Genomic DNA, 15,250 nt, shown 5'->3' on the forward strand with positions numbered 1-15,250 from the left:
CGCGAGGCTGGAGCCAAACGTCTCAGCGGCAACTGCCGCGTGATACGCTCGCCCGCCGCCAGCCCCTGCCCAGGCCGTCTCCACCCTGACCCCTGCGCCTCGACGTCCTGGAGAGCATACCCAGCCGGCCCATGGTGGAGTCCCTACTCGCTCCGGCCACGCGCCCTCTACTGGCGATCCGCCGCTTGGGCATTGTGGTCTCTGGTGGTCAGGCCCCAGCGGAGCCCTGCTGGACTCGGGAGGAGGGGCTGCGCTGAGGGTGGAGATGGGGACTTGACCGAGACACACTGATCTTCCTCCCGCTGTTGTCACTCAGTCGGCCCCCGAGTTGCAGTCCGTGCCTCGGGCAGAGGCCCTATTTGGGTGCTTGTCCACCCACATGAGCCTAACAGGGCAGGCAGCTGAGAGCGTGGGAGGGGCGCGGGCCTGGGCTGCCCAAGGGTGGCAGAGGTGCAGGTGCAGGGACTCTAATGGAGGGGAGGGTCAGCTCCTGGAGGCGTGGGGAGGGGTTCAGTACCCACGGGAAAGGGCTTGGGTCCATGTCTCCCCCTGTGGGCATCTCCTTGTGTGCTGCACCGTCTCATCCTGGAATCAGGGCAGGGTATTAATCCTAGCGGGAAGCAATCCCTTCTCCCCTGTGTCAGCAGGCCTGAGAGAGCCCCAGGAAAACCCAATGTCCCCTTCAAATCCCTCCACAGGTTGGCCCCTCCTCACCTGACCTCAGGAGGCACCTGACATTTTTTTTTAATTTTTTTTTTTTTTTGACAGGCAGAGTGGACAGTGAGAGAGAGAGAGAGACAGAGAGAAAGATCTTCCTTTGCCGTTGGTTCACCCTCCAATGGCTGCCGCGGCTGGCGCGCTGCAGCCGGCACACCGCGCTGATCCGATGGCAGGAACCAGGTACTTATCCTGGTCTCCCATGGGGTGCAGGGCCCAAGCACTTGGGCCATCCTCCACTGCACTCCCTGCACTGCCACAGCAGAGAGCTGGCCTGGAAGAGGGGCAACCGGGACAGAATCCGGCGCCCCAACCGGGACTAGAACCCGGTGTGCCGTCGCCTCAAGGCGGAGGATTTGCCTAGTGAGCCGTGGCGCTGGCCTGTCACCTGACATTTCTACTAGAGTCCCCCCCACCTTCCCCAAGGCCAAGGTTGAATCATGGTGGGGGGGGGAGAAGATGCAGTAATCTTTGAAATTTTTTTTGAATATCCACAAGAAAACCATGGATTTATGACAAATGCTAAATTGGTTTGTGTGTCATACACTGAGAACCTATGAGGTGTGTCCCACCTGCCAGCGCCGGCTGAGTCGGTCCCAGGCTGCTGGGCAGGGGTGGGGTTTGTTTCTGCCCATCCCCAGCAGTGCACAGGTGTCTTCTCAAGAGGTGCAGAGTGCACAGGCCGACGCCCACCCTGAGGAGACAGAGCAGGTGTGGGCTCCTTGCACCTGCTACGCCCACGGCTGTTCAGATGTGCCCTGGGAGCCAGGAAGCCGGGAGCCTCGAGTGGCCGCCCAAGGCAACCTAGCACAAGAAGATCCCTGGGGAGGGGCAGAAGGAGACAGGAGAGCGCCCCCACCCACCTCTCTCCTCTCTCGGAGCCCAGCTCTGCACCACCTGGTGCCCTGGGCGAGGCTTCACAGGGCCTGGGCTGGCCTCGGGGAAAACCAGTGAATGATGGCGTCCACCAGGAAGGTGGGCATGTAGCTCATGGGGATGTAGAAGAGCTTGGCGTCCCAGCCTGGCGAGTAGCGGGTGCGGGGGTGGCAGGCGGTCAGCGCGTGCTCCATGCAGTCCGTCACCAAGGGGAGGTCCTGCCTGAACGGAGACTTGAACGACCGACCCAACTTCATGTCTGCACAGAACAAGAAAGATCTCACGTGTACGTCTGCCTTCGCTGGCTCCTGCTTGCAGTGTAGAAGGAAAGGGCTCTCCACTTCTCACCCTCCTCCTCCGAAGCACCCAATCCCATGCACCCGGCTCCCCTGGAGAAGCCCCAGCCCTGACTCCACAGGAAAATGGCCCCACTCAGCCCCCACTCCCCTCCACCTGGAAAAGCCGGGCACCTAAACGCAAGGTCTCGGCCACGCAGAAATGCAGGCACAGGGTCTCAGCTCTCTGTAGCGCCAGCTGGCCGTGAGTCCGCGGCAGCTTCCCTTCCTGCCTCACTTCCGCCCGCAGTTACCCGGGTTCTGGTGCTCGGGGGTGTATGTTCTACTAAGCCTGCACATGGCTTCAGGTGACCGCTGACCACACATGACCGTGGAAATGGGGCTGAACGGCCCGCCCTGGGGGGGGGAGGCGGAGCCTGCAGGATGGACCCCCCTGTCAGGACTGGAGGCACAAGGGCTGGGCTCAGGATTCCCACAGGACATTGTCCCTCTACCGTGTGCACACTCACTCACAGGCTGCCAGAAAGTCCTCGCCATAGATGGCCCTGACCTCCGGGCCAGCGCGCTCCCAGGCCGCCCGTAAGGACTGCATGAATCTCTTCGGGTCCGCAAGGTTGGTCTTGAAGGCACCAGGCTCAATGATGGCCACCTTCACCCCGAAGGGGGAGAGCTCCCTCCTGCAAGGCAGAGCGGCGGAGAGCACAGACACAGTGCTCATGGAATCCACACACACACATCCCCACACACAATAAACCCCACAGAGCACTGGGGTGCAGAGGCCAGGGCACAGCTTGGGTACGGCACTGGGACACAGCGCTGCTTCTGCTCGGGGCCCACGCATTGGACCCCCAGGCACTCATTGGCTGTAAGTCAGATGTATTCTGCCGCCAATCACTCCCATGCTGTGCCCTCCTGGTCCGCTCGCAGCCCATGCAGCCCAGGTCCCGCCCATAGGCCCCTCCCCCCCCCGCTCCTCCACCCCCACACAACTTCTCCCAGCCTGGTCCCAGCTCAGCCATGGCCACCGTCTTCTGAGGAGTGTCCGTCTGCCTCTGGCCTTGCCTCCCACACTCAGGGCCATGCCCTGCCCTCCTGCCAGGGCACTCTCTCGACCCAGACTGGACTGAGTGGCTCCCTGATTCAATCTCTCCCATGGGGCTCCATGCCAACAGCAGGATGCACAGCCCCACCCAGGGCCCTGGACCCCCAGAAGCCCACTGTGCCCACCTGTCCACCTGCCAGGCCCTGCCTAGTCTTCCCCTCCAAGAACACCCCAATAACTGAGGGAGTTGAGAAGGCCTCTACGCCATGCTTGGAGATGCTGTAGCCGCCACTAAACAGCGACAAGCGGCCCATGACACTAGAGACATTGACCACGCGGCCCCTGGCCTTCCTCACTGCGGGCAGCAGGCTCAGGGTCACCTCGATCGTCCCCAGCAGGTTCACGTTGAGCACGTCCACAAAGTCCTGTTTGGTCAGCCACTCGTTGGGGGCCGTGGCGGTGGAGACGCCAGCGTTATTCACCAGGCCCCAGAGCCCTGGGAAAGGAGAGGGCAGCTCTGGGCTGTGTGTGTGCAGTGGGGGACTCAGCATGGTTCAAGGTCACACCCACTAGCCTGACATCCCTGTGACAGGTGTCTGGGGTGTGGGATAGCACAGAGAAGCATACAGGGTCTGCTGGGCTTGGGGAGGCTGCACATCCTGTAGGCAGTCCTTGTCCTTTAAAATCCCCCCTTGCGGCTTTTTGGACACCCAAGAGCACATTTTGTGTGGATAGATGGCTCCTGACTCAAACTGTCTCTGTGCCCTCTCTCATCTCTCTCTCCTATCAGCCAGCAGCAACACCTGGTTATCTGGTAATAAAATTGTTGAGGCAGCCCAGGCGTTTGGCGTCTTTTCTTCCTGCGGCCTCCCCCCCTCAGGTTGGAGGAAAGACTGCTCCCCCAGTGCAGTTGGTGGTGAGCGGTCCTCAAGGCTGGGACCCCAGGGCCACCCCAGCACCACTGGGCGCCCTTTCTCTCAGGGACTCTTCCCTCCCACCCTCTGGCCACTTGCTCCCTGCTCTCGCTGTGTTGGTCTGAGGAAAGGGTACTTCGTAGGCGGGGAGGGGGTTGGGGAGTGGACAGGTGCTGAGACCAGGAAGTGGAACTGGGTACGTGGAGGGAGCCCTCCATCTTCACCCACTGGGCTTTGTGTGGTTGGACCTGGCTTCGGTTGTGTGTCCCCCAGTCCCGCAGGTGGGAGGGAAGATGTTAAGGCTAGTACCCCGGTCCCTCCACGACTCCAAGTGTGCCTTTTCGTGTTAGGGCCTGCTGGGCTGCGTGGAAGGCGAGAGGATTGTTCTTCAGGTTTCCTACTGAGGAAGGCAATCCCCCAGAGGCGAACAGGACAGACAGAAACGTGTGCCCTCAGCCAAACAGGAGGGTGTGTGTGGTGGTGGTGGTGGTGGTGGTGGGGCTAACGTGGCTCAGAGCATTTTTCCAGCTCTCTAACCAATGCCTCCCCAGTGACTTCTCTGTTGACCCCTATCCTGAGCTGTCGCCCAGGGCTCTACTGAGTGGAGCTTAAAGGCCCATGGTGACAACTGGTAATCTTTCTGATTTGCTTTGATTGCAGTGAAATGATGACACACCTACAAGACCAATCATGCCAAGACGACCTGAGTCAAACACATGCTTTTCCAAGGATTCAGAGACTAGGTTTTGCCTTTCTTTTCCTGGGTACCATCTGGAAGCAGGTTCATTTTTGAAAAAATTTTTAGAATCAGGACTAACACCTCTACTAAGAGCACTGGGAACTTCCTTAGGGTGTAAAGTCGCTGTGTTACATCTACAGGGATTTGTCACCCTACAACAGGCATCTCCCTCCCCCTTTCACAGTTGCACTGACAAGGATCCAAAGGCCAACACTGTGAAGATTTACCCCCAGCAGTCTTAGAAATAATGAGCTTGACGTAGGATCCGAGAGAGCCCAGAAAAGGGGAGAGTGGAAAGGCAGACCTCACCCCCCGCTAGGAATGAGCCCTGACGCACCTGACTGCCAAGCCCCCCAAAACCTCCCTGCTTGACACCCTGGGTTTCCCAGAAAATCAGCAGAGCAGAGCAGAGCTAGAAATGCCGCCTGCTAATCAGGGGCTTTCTCTTGCTTTATTCCTAATCTCCCTGCGAAACCCCTTGTGCTTTAACCCCCTGCCGCATGCTGACTTCGTGGGTGGAAATGAGCCATTTGGATGGAGAGATGCCTCTTTCCCAGGACCACCTGCTCCCTGACACAGCCTCCCTCCTGCCACCAGCTCTGGCCTCCAGCAAGTTGGAACCCGCACACTGAGCTGCCAGCCCGGACTGTTCCTCTGGTAATAAAATGTTACCCGTCTGCTCCTCCAGGTTTTCAGTTTAAGGCTAAAGTTGCTTTTGTTTTTGTTTCTCAGTATCATCCACATGAGCACAGTTATAGGAAACTGTAAGGAATGTTCTTTTCTCCTCTCAAAGTAAGACAGAAAGTGTGGGGGAAAGACAGAGAGAAAAGGAGACTCATCACCAGCTCGGCTACTCTAAACCTGACCTTAACCTTCGGACCCATCTGAAAATGGGAGGAGTCCCCCTCTCGGTGGACGCCAACGGTCACCAGGAGGAGCAGGGCAGGTACTGAGGGCCTGAGGCTGCTCCAGCGCGGCCCCAGCCTCCAGGGCAAACCCGAGACCAGGGCTCTGCTCCCCTCCCCTCCCTCAGGTGCCCGGCTCCAGCCCAGGCGTCAGCGTCCAGCAATGAGAACTTCTGCTTGGAAAGGAGGCCCCGAGACAGGAGGGTTCTGGGGGCAGATTCTCAGCAGGGCGGCCTCGCACCCTGGCCACAGGGCCCCCAGCAGGAAGAAGAGGCCCAGCCTGGCCTGACCGGTGAGGGCCAGAGTCAGACTGACCTCAAGCCCTGAAAGACGCCTTGGGGCTCCTGCCTGGAGGAGGGAGAAGCAGCCAGCAGACGGGAGCAGGGAGGGGCTGGTACCTCGGTCCCCCACGCGCTCCTGCACCCACTGGGCGGCGGCCGCGATGCTCTCGGTCTTGGTGACGTCCAGGGTCACCGTCTCCACCCTGTCCGATGTCTGGCGCCTCAGCTGCTCGGCCCCCTCCTCCGTCAGACACGCAGCCAGCACCCTCAAGCCCCTCCTGTCCAGCTGTCTGGCCAGCAGGTTCCCGAAGCCCGAGTCACAGCCCGTGATGAAGACGAACTTGTCCAGGAGCTGACTCACCACCTGCCTCTCCCGGTACCAGCGCACCAGGTAGTACAGGCCCACGAGGGCCGCCAGACACAGCCACATGGCTTTGCGGGGTCACGCACAGACAGGCTGCAGGGAAACCTGAGTGTGGCACCTGCTCCAGCAGAGGAGGGAGCAGCCAGAAGAACGCAGTAGGCAGCCTGACCTCAGGTGCTCTGGCAAGGTTCTTCCTTCCCAGCTAACCACTGTCTTTCTAGAACTCTTATTTATTCTAACTCCACCCCTCTGTTCTTTGGACTTCTTTTGCAAGGGCTCAAACTCCTATGTATGGACTTCAGAGTGTTTATTGAACTTGAATAAACCAATATTTAATTAGATATCCCATGCACTTGTTTAGTACATTTGTGCATATGTATGTGTGTATATGTGTGTGCACATTCATGTGTACACTTATATAGTACGTGTGTACATGTGTGTGTGCACATGATTAGGTATATGCAGGTGTAAGCATGTGTGTCTATTATAACCCATGTCCCGCCTGTCCTCTTCTCACTGATTCCCCTCAGTATTCCTGTGCACACACACAGGTACCCACAAAGGTGCACCTGCAGGTGCACACATTGGCATGCAAGCCCCAGAGTTGCAAGGAGGGAGGAGGGGCTGTGTGCACAAGCAGGTGTGGCCCCCCGGGCACTGCTGCCACTGCCCTCTGCCCCCTTTCTCCGTAGGGCCTGTCCTGCCGTGTAACACTCAGAGTTGGGACCCCTGTGAGCTCCAGGGTGTGAACAGAAAGACCCCGACAAATGATGACCACAGGGATGGCCTGGACAGGACATGGCAGGCGCTGAGCTTTGTCAGTATCATGGGGCTGGGACACGGCAAGGAGCTTCCTTCAGAGACCCACAAGGGCCGGAGCGCAACCCCTACAGGTGTGCACGGAGGGCTCTTGGGTGAGGTTGAGACCAGCCCTTCCCAGCAGGAGGAGGAGGGAAGGGGGCAGGGAGCTGGGGCGGGGCCTGGGCCTGAAGCAGCCAGGGCTGCGCTGCCTCCGCCGCTGCCCAGTCCTGCTTTCCGGGCCCTGGCCTCCTGACAGAGGCCCAGGAGCTGGGCTGCAGGGACGGAGGTTCTGGCCCAACCAGAGGCTCCCGGGCAGCCTGCCCAAGGGAGGAGAACAGGGGTGCAGAGCCCAGCCCGGCCTGAGGGCTCCTCGTGCCAGCAGGGGGCGCTCTGCAGCCCTGGAAGAGTCATCCCTCGGGCGGGGGCTGCACTGCTCTTAGAGCCACTGCCAGGGAAGCCCTGGGGGAGGCCACGAATGGTGGAGGGGGCGGGACTGCTCCCCAGCCCGGGACCCTGGAATCCTAATCATGGCTGTCAGAGAGGCTGAGGAGCGAGGCAGGCGCCAAACGTCTCTGCGGGCGTCTCCCGCTGGCATACACTCGCCCTCCGCCAGCCTCCTGCCCAGGCCGTCCTCACCCTTACCCCTGCACCTCGGCCTCCTGGGGAGCCACAGCCCAGACAGATCCAGGACCCAGGGCCCAGACTGAGACCCTGCGCGCTCCGGCCACGCGTGCCCCCTATTGGCGGCTTGGGGCGTTGGGTGGTGGCCCTCGGGGTGTGGCTCAGCCTGGCAGTGAGGGCCCCAGCCGTGCCCCCTTCTCCATCTTGGCTGGGCTTCGCAGGGGGAGGGGGCCCTGGGTCCCGCCCTGTAGTCCGCAGCCCCCACCAAGTGTGCAGTGGGTCCCAGAGACAAGAGACCCCTGCCTGCCCGCTGCATCTGTCTAAGGCCCGGATGAAAGAGGTTTGCAGTGGGCGCTCAGTGACCCTTGCCCCTCAGGAAGGGAAGGGAAGGAGGAGATGCACTGCGGTGACAGCCCCAGGCCCCTGATGGGACCCCCCTGCCCCTGCTCAGGTTCCCAGACTGACGGACCCTTGTTGAGGGGAAGGCTGGGCTCAGGAGGGGGCGCTGCCCTGAGGGCGAGATGGGGACCTGACCCAGCCACACTGACTTCTACCTCAAGCCGTTCTCACCAAGTTGTTCCCTGAGTTGCAGTCCGTGTCCGGTCCAGTGGTCCTATTTGGGTGCGTGTCCACCCCCATGAGCACAGTAGTGCAGGCAGCTATAGGTGTGGGAGGGGCGCCAGCCTGTGGTGCCCACGGGTGGCAGAGGTGCAGGTGCAAGGAATCTAAAGGAGGGGAGGGGACGGCTGCCAAAGGAGCGGTGAGGGCCTGAGTTCCCAAGGGAATGGGCTTGGGTCCATGTCTCCCCCTGTGGGCATCTCTTTGCTTGCTGCCCTGTCTCATCCTGGTATCAGGGCAGGGTATTAATCCTAGCGGGAAGCAATTGCTTCTCCCCTGTGTGTCAGCAGGCCCGAGAGAGGCCCAGGAACACCCAATGTCCCGCTTCAAATCCCCGGGGATCGACCCCTCCTCTACTGACCCTTCCTCCAAAAGTCCATGCCCACCTTAACAAGGCCAAGGTTGAATCACCAGGGGGTGGGAGGTTTTGGAAGGAGAATGCGGTAATCGCTCCCCCATTCGCGGAGGAACGACACAGGACCCTGCGCATCTTTTGTCTGCTCGGCCCTTCCCAGGTTTGCTGCTGGTCTTTCCCGGGTTGGCTGCCGTCCCCTCCACCTCCGTGGAGGGGCGGTAGCCCCTGCCACTTTCCCCGCTTCCACGGAGGAGCGGCACACCGCAGGCCGGCTCTCTCAGGGGCTGCTCAGGTATTCCTTCAGATGTTCCCGGTGCATGTTGTCTCTTTCCTCCTTTATAGTCCTCTTCCACCAATCCCAATTCTGCTACCCACACGCCGAGCACGCTGCTCTCCTCCAATCAGGAGCAGGATCAGCTCCTGCAGTTCATCAGTCAAATTGGCGAGAGGCAGCTGCGTAGAAGTTTTACTCCTCCCCAGCGCCATATTGTGGGAGAGCAGATGCATAGAATAAGTCTTAATTCCAGTAACTTAGTCTAGTCTCAGTTGCTCCCCACATCTTTGAAATTTTTTTCCTTAAAACAACCACAAGAAAACCATGGTTTTATGACAAATGCTAAATTGGTTTGTGTGTCATACACTGAGAACCTATGAGGTGTGTCCCACCTGCCAGCACCAGCTGAGTCGGTCCCAGGCTGCTGGGCAGGGGTGGGGTTTGCTTCTGCCCATCCCCACCAGTGCACAGGTGTCTTCTCAAGAGGTGCAGAGTGCACAGGCCGACGCCCACCCTGAGGAGACAGAGCAGGTGTGGGCTCCTTGCACCTGCTACGCCCACGGCTGTTCAGATGTGCCCTGGGAGCCAGGAAGCTGGGAGCCCCGAGTGGCCGCCCAAGGCAACCTAGCACAAGAAGATCCCTGGGGAGGGGCAGAAGGAGACAGGAGAGCGCCCCTACCCACCTTTCTCCTCTCTCAGAGCCCAGCTCTGCACCACCTGGTGCCCTGGGCGAGGCTTCACAGGGCCTGGGCTGGCCTCGGGGAAAACCAGTGAACGATGGCGTCCACCAGGAAGGTGGGCATGTAGCTCATGGGGAGGAAGAAGAGCTTGGCGTCCCAGCCTGGCGAGTAGCGGGTGCGGGGGTGGCAGGCGGTCAGCGCGTGCTCCATGCAGTCCGTCACCAAGGGGAGGTCCTGCCTGAACGGAGACTTGAACAACTGACCCAACTTCATGTCTGCACAGAATAAGAAAGATCTCATGTGTGCTGCTGCCTTGCTGGCTCCTGCTTGTAGTCAACACAGAAAGAAAGGGATCTTGGCCGGCGCCGCGGCTCACTAGCCTAATCCTCCACCTGCGGCCCCGGCACCCCGGTTTCCAGTCCAATTGGGGCGCCAGATTCTGTCCCGGTTTCCCCTCTTCCAGTGCAGTCTCTGCTGTGGCCCAGGAGTGCAGTGGAGGATGGCCCAGGTCCTTGGGCCACGCACCTGCATGGGAGACCAGGAGGAAGCACTGGCTTTGGCTTTGGCTTTGGAGCGGTGCAGCGCGCCGGCCACAACAAGCGGCTGTAGCGGCCACTTTGGGGTGAACCAACGGAAAAAGGAAGACCTTTCTCTCTGTCTCTCTCTCTCTCACTGTCTAACTCTGCCTGTCCAAAAAAAAAAAAAAAAAAGAAAAGAAAAAAGAAAGAAAGAAAGGGCTCTCCACTTCTCACCCTCCTCCTCCGAAGCACCCAATCCCATGCACCCGGCTCCCCTGGAGAAGCCCCAGCCCTGACTCCACAGGAAAATGGCCCCACTCAGCCCCCACTCCCCTCCACCTGGCAAAGCCGGGCACCTAAACGCAAGGTCTCGGCCACGCAGAAATGCAGGCACAGGGTCTCAGCTCTCTGTAGCGCCAGCTGGCCGTGAGTCTGCGGCGGCTTCCCTTCCTGCCTCACTTCCGCCCGCAGTTACCCGGGTTCTGGTGCTCGGGGGTGTATGTTCTACTAAGCCTGCACATGGCTTCAGGTGACTGCTGACCACACATGACCGTGGAAATGGGGCTGAACGGCCCGCCCTGGGGGGGGGGGGTGGAGGCGGAGCCTGCAGGATGGACCCCCCTGTCAGGACTGGAGGCACAAGCGCTGGGCTCAGGATTCCCACAGGACATTGTCCCTCTACCGTGTGCACACTCACTCACAGGCTGCCAGAAAGTCCTCGCCATAGATGGCCCTGACCTCCGGGCCAGCGCGCTCCCAGGCCGCCCGTAAGGACTGCATGAATCTCTTCGGGTCTGCCATGTTGGTCTTGAAGACACCGGGCTCAATGATGGCCACCTTCACCCCGAAGGGGGAGAGCTCCCTCCTGCAAGGCAGAGCGGCGGAGGGCACAGACACAGCGCTCATGGAATCCACACACACACATCCCCACACACAATAAACCCCACAGAGCACTGGGGTGCAGAGGCCAGGGCACAGCTGGGGAACGGCACTGGGATCACAGCGCTGCTTCTGCCCGGGGCCCACGCATTGGACACCCAGGCGCTCATTGGCTGTAAGTCAGATGTATTCTGCCGCCAATCACTCCCATGCTGTGCCCTCCTGGTCCCCTCGCAGCCCATGCAGCCCCAGGTCCCGCCCATAGGCCCCTCCCCCCCCCCCGCTCCTCCACCCCCACACAACTTCTCCCAGCCTGGTCCCAGCTCAGCCATGGCCACCGTCTTCTGGGGAGTGTCCGTCTGCCTCTGGCCTTGCCTCCCACACTCAGGGCCATGCCCTGCCCTCCTGCCAGGGCACTCTCTCGACCCAGACTGGACTGAGTGGCTCCCTGATTCAATCTCTCCCATGGGGCTCCATGCCAACAGCAGGATGCACAGCCCCACCCAGAGTCCTAGATCCCCACAGGCTCCTTGTGCCCACCTATCCACCTGCCAGGCCCTGCCTAGTCTTCCCCTCCAAGAGCACCCCCATACCTGAGGGAGTCCGAGAAGGCCTCTACGCCGTACTTGGAGATGCAGTAGCCGCCACCAAACAGCGAAAGGCGGCCCACAAAGCTGGCGACATTGACCACGCGGCCCCTGGCCTTCCTCACTGCAGGCAGCAGGCTCAGGGTCACCTCGATCATCCCCAGCAGGTTCACGTTGAGCACGTCCACAAAGTCCTGTTTGGTCAGCCACTCGTTGGGGGTCGTGGGCATGGAGATGCCAGCATTATTCACCAGGCCCCAGAGCCCTGGGAAAGGAGAGGGCAGCTCTGGGCTGTGTGTGTGCAGTGCGGACACAGCTGTGGTTCAAGTCCACGTCCACTAGCCTGACAGCACTGGGACGGGTGTGGCACGAGGGCGAGGGGTAGCTCAGAGAAGCACACGGGGTTTATTGGGCTTGGGGGGGCTGAGGAGCCTGTAAGCTGCTGGGCGGCAGCCGGCAGCCTTCCTCCCTCTGCTCTTCGTGACCCAGCTCAGCGCGTGCGCAGCGCACAGCAGGCGGCCACCCCGCACGACACCCTGCACTACAGGACCTGCTGCCCACACTGTCTGGAGACGTGGGACTGACGTCTGCGTGTTCATGCGCTCACGTTGCCCTCTTGGGCACCGTCGGCATCCCCGCTGCATTTTCAGACTTTCTGAACAACTTGTAGTGAGTGCTGATCGTTTATCACGGGAAAAGACAGACCATAGAGAGAAGCAAACGGGGAAGAGAGGGAATAGAGGAAGATTAAAAAAAAAAAAAAAAAAAAAACAGAAAGAAGAAAAAACAAAGCAGGCTGAGACAAGGTTTGTTGAGAAAGTGAATTTGGAATGTGGAATGTGGAGAGGGGTCACGTGTTTGACGTCAGTGGACTGCCTTGAAACCCACTGTATAAATGTTTTAAAAATATTTATTGCCGGCGCCGCGGCTCACTAGGCTAATCCTCTGCCTAGTGGTGCCGGCACACCGGGTTCTAGTCCCATCAGGGCACCGGATTCTGTCCCGGTTGCCCCTCTTCCAGGCTAGCTCTGTGCTATGGCCCGGGAGTGCAGTGGAGGATGGCCCCAGTGCTTGGGCCCTGCACCCCAGGAGAAGCTCCTGGCTCCTGCCTTCGGATCAGCGCAGTGCGCCGGCCGCAGCGGCCATTGGAGGGTGAACCAATGGCAAAGGAAGAACTTTCTCTTTGTCTCTCTCTCTCACTGTCCACTCTGCCTGTAATATATATATATATTTATATATATATATCTGTTTATTTATTTGAGAGGTAGAGTTACAGACAGTGAGAAGGAGAGATAGAGAAGTCTTCCATCCCCTGGTTCACTCCCGAAATGGCCGCAACAGCTGGAGCTGCGTGGATCCGAAGCCAGGAGCCAGGAGCTGCCTCTGAGTCTCCCATGTGGGTGCAGGGGCCCAAAGACTTGAACCATCATCTACTGCCTTCACAGGCCATAGCAGAGAGCTGGATCAGAAGTGGAGCAGCCGGGACTTGAACCGGCACCCATATGGGATGCTGTTGCCACAAGCAGAGGATTAACATACTGTGCCACAGTGCTGGCCCCCACTTTATCAATATTGAACAACATTCCTGCAGGAAGTGCTTGGCAGCCCAGTGGGTGGGGCCAGAATTGAACAACGCTGGATAAGCCGCTGCTTGGGATACCAGCATCCCCTATCAGAGTGTTGGTTCCAGTCCCAGCTATCTTGCATCACAGCTCTGGGCTAATGCGCCTGGGAGAGCAGTGGACAATTGCCAGAGCACTTGGGTCCCTGACCCCCAAGTGTAAACTGTGTGGTGATCCTTGCTTGTGGCAATTGCCTGATGGAGCCCCGTCCACGAGGGCAATTTAGGTAGCGAACCATCATGTGGAAGATCTCTTGCTCTCTCTCTCTCTCCCTTTCTCACTGTCACTCTGCCTTTCAAATAAATTAAAAAAAAAAAAAAAAAAAGCCTTTTTGTGAAGAGTGGAAAGCACCCACCAGGCGGGCTTGGGGGAGCAGGCAAGGCCGACTTCTCCCACCCCTGGCAGGCCGTCCTCTGCTCGAGAAAACATGGGCCCTCTTCGGTGAACTGGGAGGGCCACCGTCTCCCCAGCTCTTCCGGTCCCCAGTTCACGGATCTGCCAGGAAACTTCCCTGGAACACCCACACACAAGCTCCAGAACTGCAGAGTTTCCCGGCCTGCAGACACGGCTCCACGGACTGCAGGCCGGATGAGGGGATGTGGCCAGTGGACAGGCTCCTCCCCTGCTCGAACCAAGCCCCGCCCCATGGCCATGCAAATTCCTACCCAGAGAGATTTATTCCCAATATCCCAATCACACACAGGCACACAGAGAGGCAAATGTACAGAAGTTTACCAAGACAGTTAAAACTTGGAATTAGATACCTCGACATAGCATAGCAGGCTTTAAGGACAGAATATTCTAATTAACTATACGTGGCATTTTGAAGATATTTCCCTTTTATTGTAATACTACTTATATTAAGAAAAAAGAATATGACATAAACTAGACAAAAAATAGAATTCTGTAGACATCAAATATTAAACTACCTCTCTCAGCAGTGCAGATTAGGGATGATCAGGTTTCTATTTTTATGTTTTTCAGTATTTTCCACAAAGATTATGGTTTCCATTTGGAAAAGTGTAAGGAATGTTCTTTTCCTTTCCTAAAAGACAGGTAAAAAGAGGGAAACGGGGACCCATCACCAGCTCGGCTACTCTAAACCTGACCTTAACCTTCGGACCCATCTGAAAATGGGAGGAGTCCCTCTCTCTCGGTGGACGCCAATGGTCACCAGGAGGAGCAGGGCAGGTACTGAGGGCCTGAGGCTGCTCCAGCGCGGCCCCAGCCTCCAGGGCAAACCCGAGACCAGGGCTCTGCTCCCCTCCCCTCCCTCAGGTGCCCGGCTCCAGCCCAGGCGTCAGCGTCCAGCAATGAGAACTTCTGCTTGGAAAGGAGGCCCCGAGACAGGAGGGTTCTGGGGGCAGATTCTCAGCAGGGCGGCCTCGCACCCTGGCCACAGGGCCCCCAGCAGGAAGAAGAGGCCCAGCCTGGCCTGACCGGTGAGGGCCAGAGTCAGACTGACCTCAAGCCCTGAAAGACGCCTTGGGACTCCTGCTGGGGAGGAGGGAGAAGCAGCCAGCAGACAGGGGCAGGGAGGGGCTGGTACCTCGGTCCCCCACGCGCTCCTGCACCCACTGGGCGGCGGCCGCGATGCTCTCGGTCTTGGTGACGTCCAGGGTCACCGTCTCCACCCTGTCCGATGTCTGGCGCCTCAGCTGCTCGGCCCCCTCCTCCGTCAGACACGCAGCCAGCACCCTCAAGCCCCTCCTGTCCAGCTGTCTGGCCAGCAGGTTCCCGAAGCCCGAGTCACAGCCCGTGATGAAGACGAACTTGTCCAGGAGCTGGCTCACCACCTGCCTCTCCCGGTACCAGCGCACCAGGTAGTACAGGCCCACGAGGGCCGCCAGACACAGCCACATGGCTTTGTGGGGTCACGCACAGACAGGCTGCGGGGAAACCTGAGTGTGGCACCTGCTCCAGCAGAGGAGGGAGCAGCCAGAAGACTGTGGTAGACAGCCTGCTCCCTGGTGCTCTGGCAAGGTTCTTCCTTCCCAGCTAACCACTGTCTTTCTAGAACTCTTATTTATTCTAACTCCACCCCTCTGTTCTTTGGACTTCTTTTGCAAGGGCTCAAACTCCTATGTATGGACTTCAGAGTGTTTATTGAACTTGAATAAACCAATATTTAATTAGATATCCCATGCACTTGTTTAGTACA

The 15,250-nt window shown here is 59.0% G+C and overlaps 2 protein-coding genes across 5 annotated transcripts; both read right to left on the reverse strand.

The window, feature by feature from the left end:
- Positions 1-852: 852 nt before the first annotated feature.
- Positions 853-8,994, reverse strand: LOC138843120 (retinol dehydrogenase 16-like). The gene is made up of 4 exons (XM_070052437.1): positions 5,888-8,994; positions 3,160-3,427; positions 2,403-2,566; positions 853-1,852 (listed from the first exon to the last, which is right to left on the reverse strand). The coding sequence occupies exons 1-4, from the start codon at positions 6,198-6,200 to the stop codon at positions 1,635-1,637; spliced, it is 963 nt and encodes a 320-aa protein (XP_069908538.1). The 5' UTR covers positions 6,201-8,994; the 3' UTR covers positions 853-1,634.
- A 137-nt stretch (positions 8,995-9,131) lies between these two features.
- On the reverse strand, positions 9,132-15,101 carry LOC138843007 (retinol dehydrogenase 16-like). Of its 4 annotated transcripts, none has more exons than XR_011380109.1 (5): positions 14,639-15,101; positions 11,474-11,732; positions 10,703-10,866; positions 9,487-9,758; positions 9,132-9,317 (listed from the first exon to the last, which is right to left on the reverse strand). XR_011380109.1 is itself a non-coding variant. In XM_070052431.1 (5 exons), the coding sequence occupies exons 1-5, from the start codon at positions 14,949-14,951 to the stop codon at positions 9,283-9,285; spliced, it is 1,047 nt and encodes a 348-aa protein (XP_069908532.1). In that variant the 5' UTR covers positions 14,952-15,101; the 3' UTR covers positions 9,132-9,282. The 4 variants fall into 4 exon arrangements, 3 of the variants coding, with proteins under 3 accessions (XP_069908532.1, XP_051688679.2, XP_069908533.1); XM_070052431.1 differs by having other exon boundaries at positions 10,699-10,866; XM_051832719.2 differs by having other exon boundaries at positions 9,132-9,758.
- Positions 15,102-15,250: the final 149 nt, after the last annotated feature.

The sequence above is a fragment of the Oryctolagus cuniculus genome, chromosome 11 (genome assembly GCF_964237555.1).
Source record: "Oryctolagus cuniculus chromosome 11, mOryCun1.1, whole genome shotgun sequence".
NCBI classification, from domain to species: Eukaryota; Metazoa; Chordata; class Mammalia; order Lagomorpha; family Leporidae; genus Oryctolagus; species Oryctolagus cuniculus.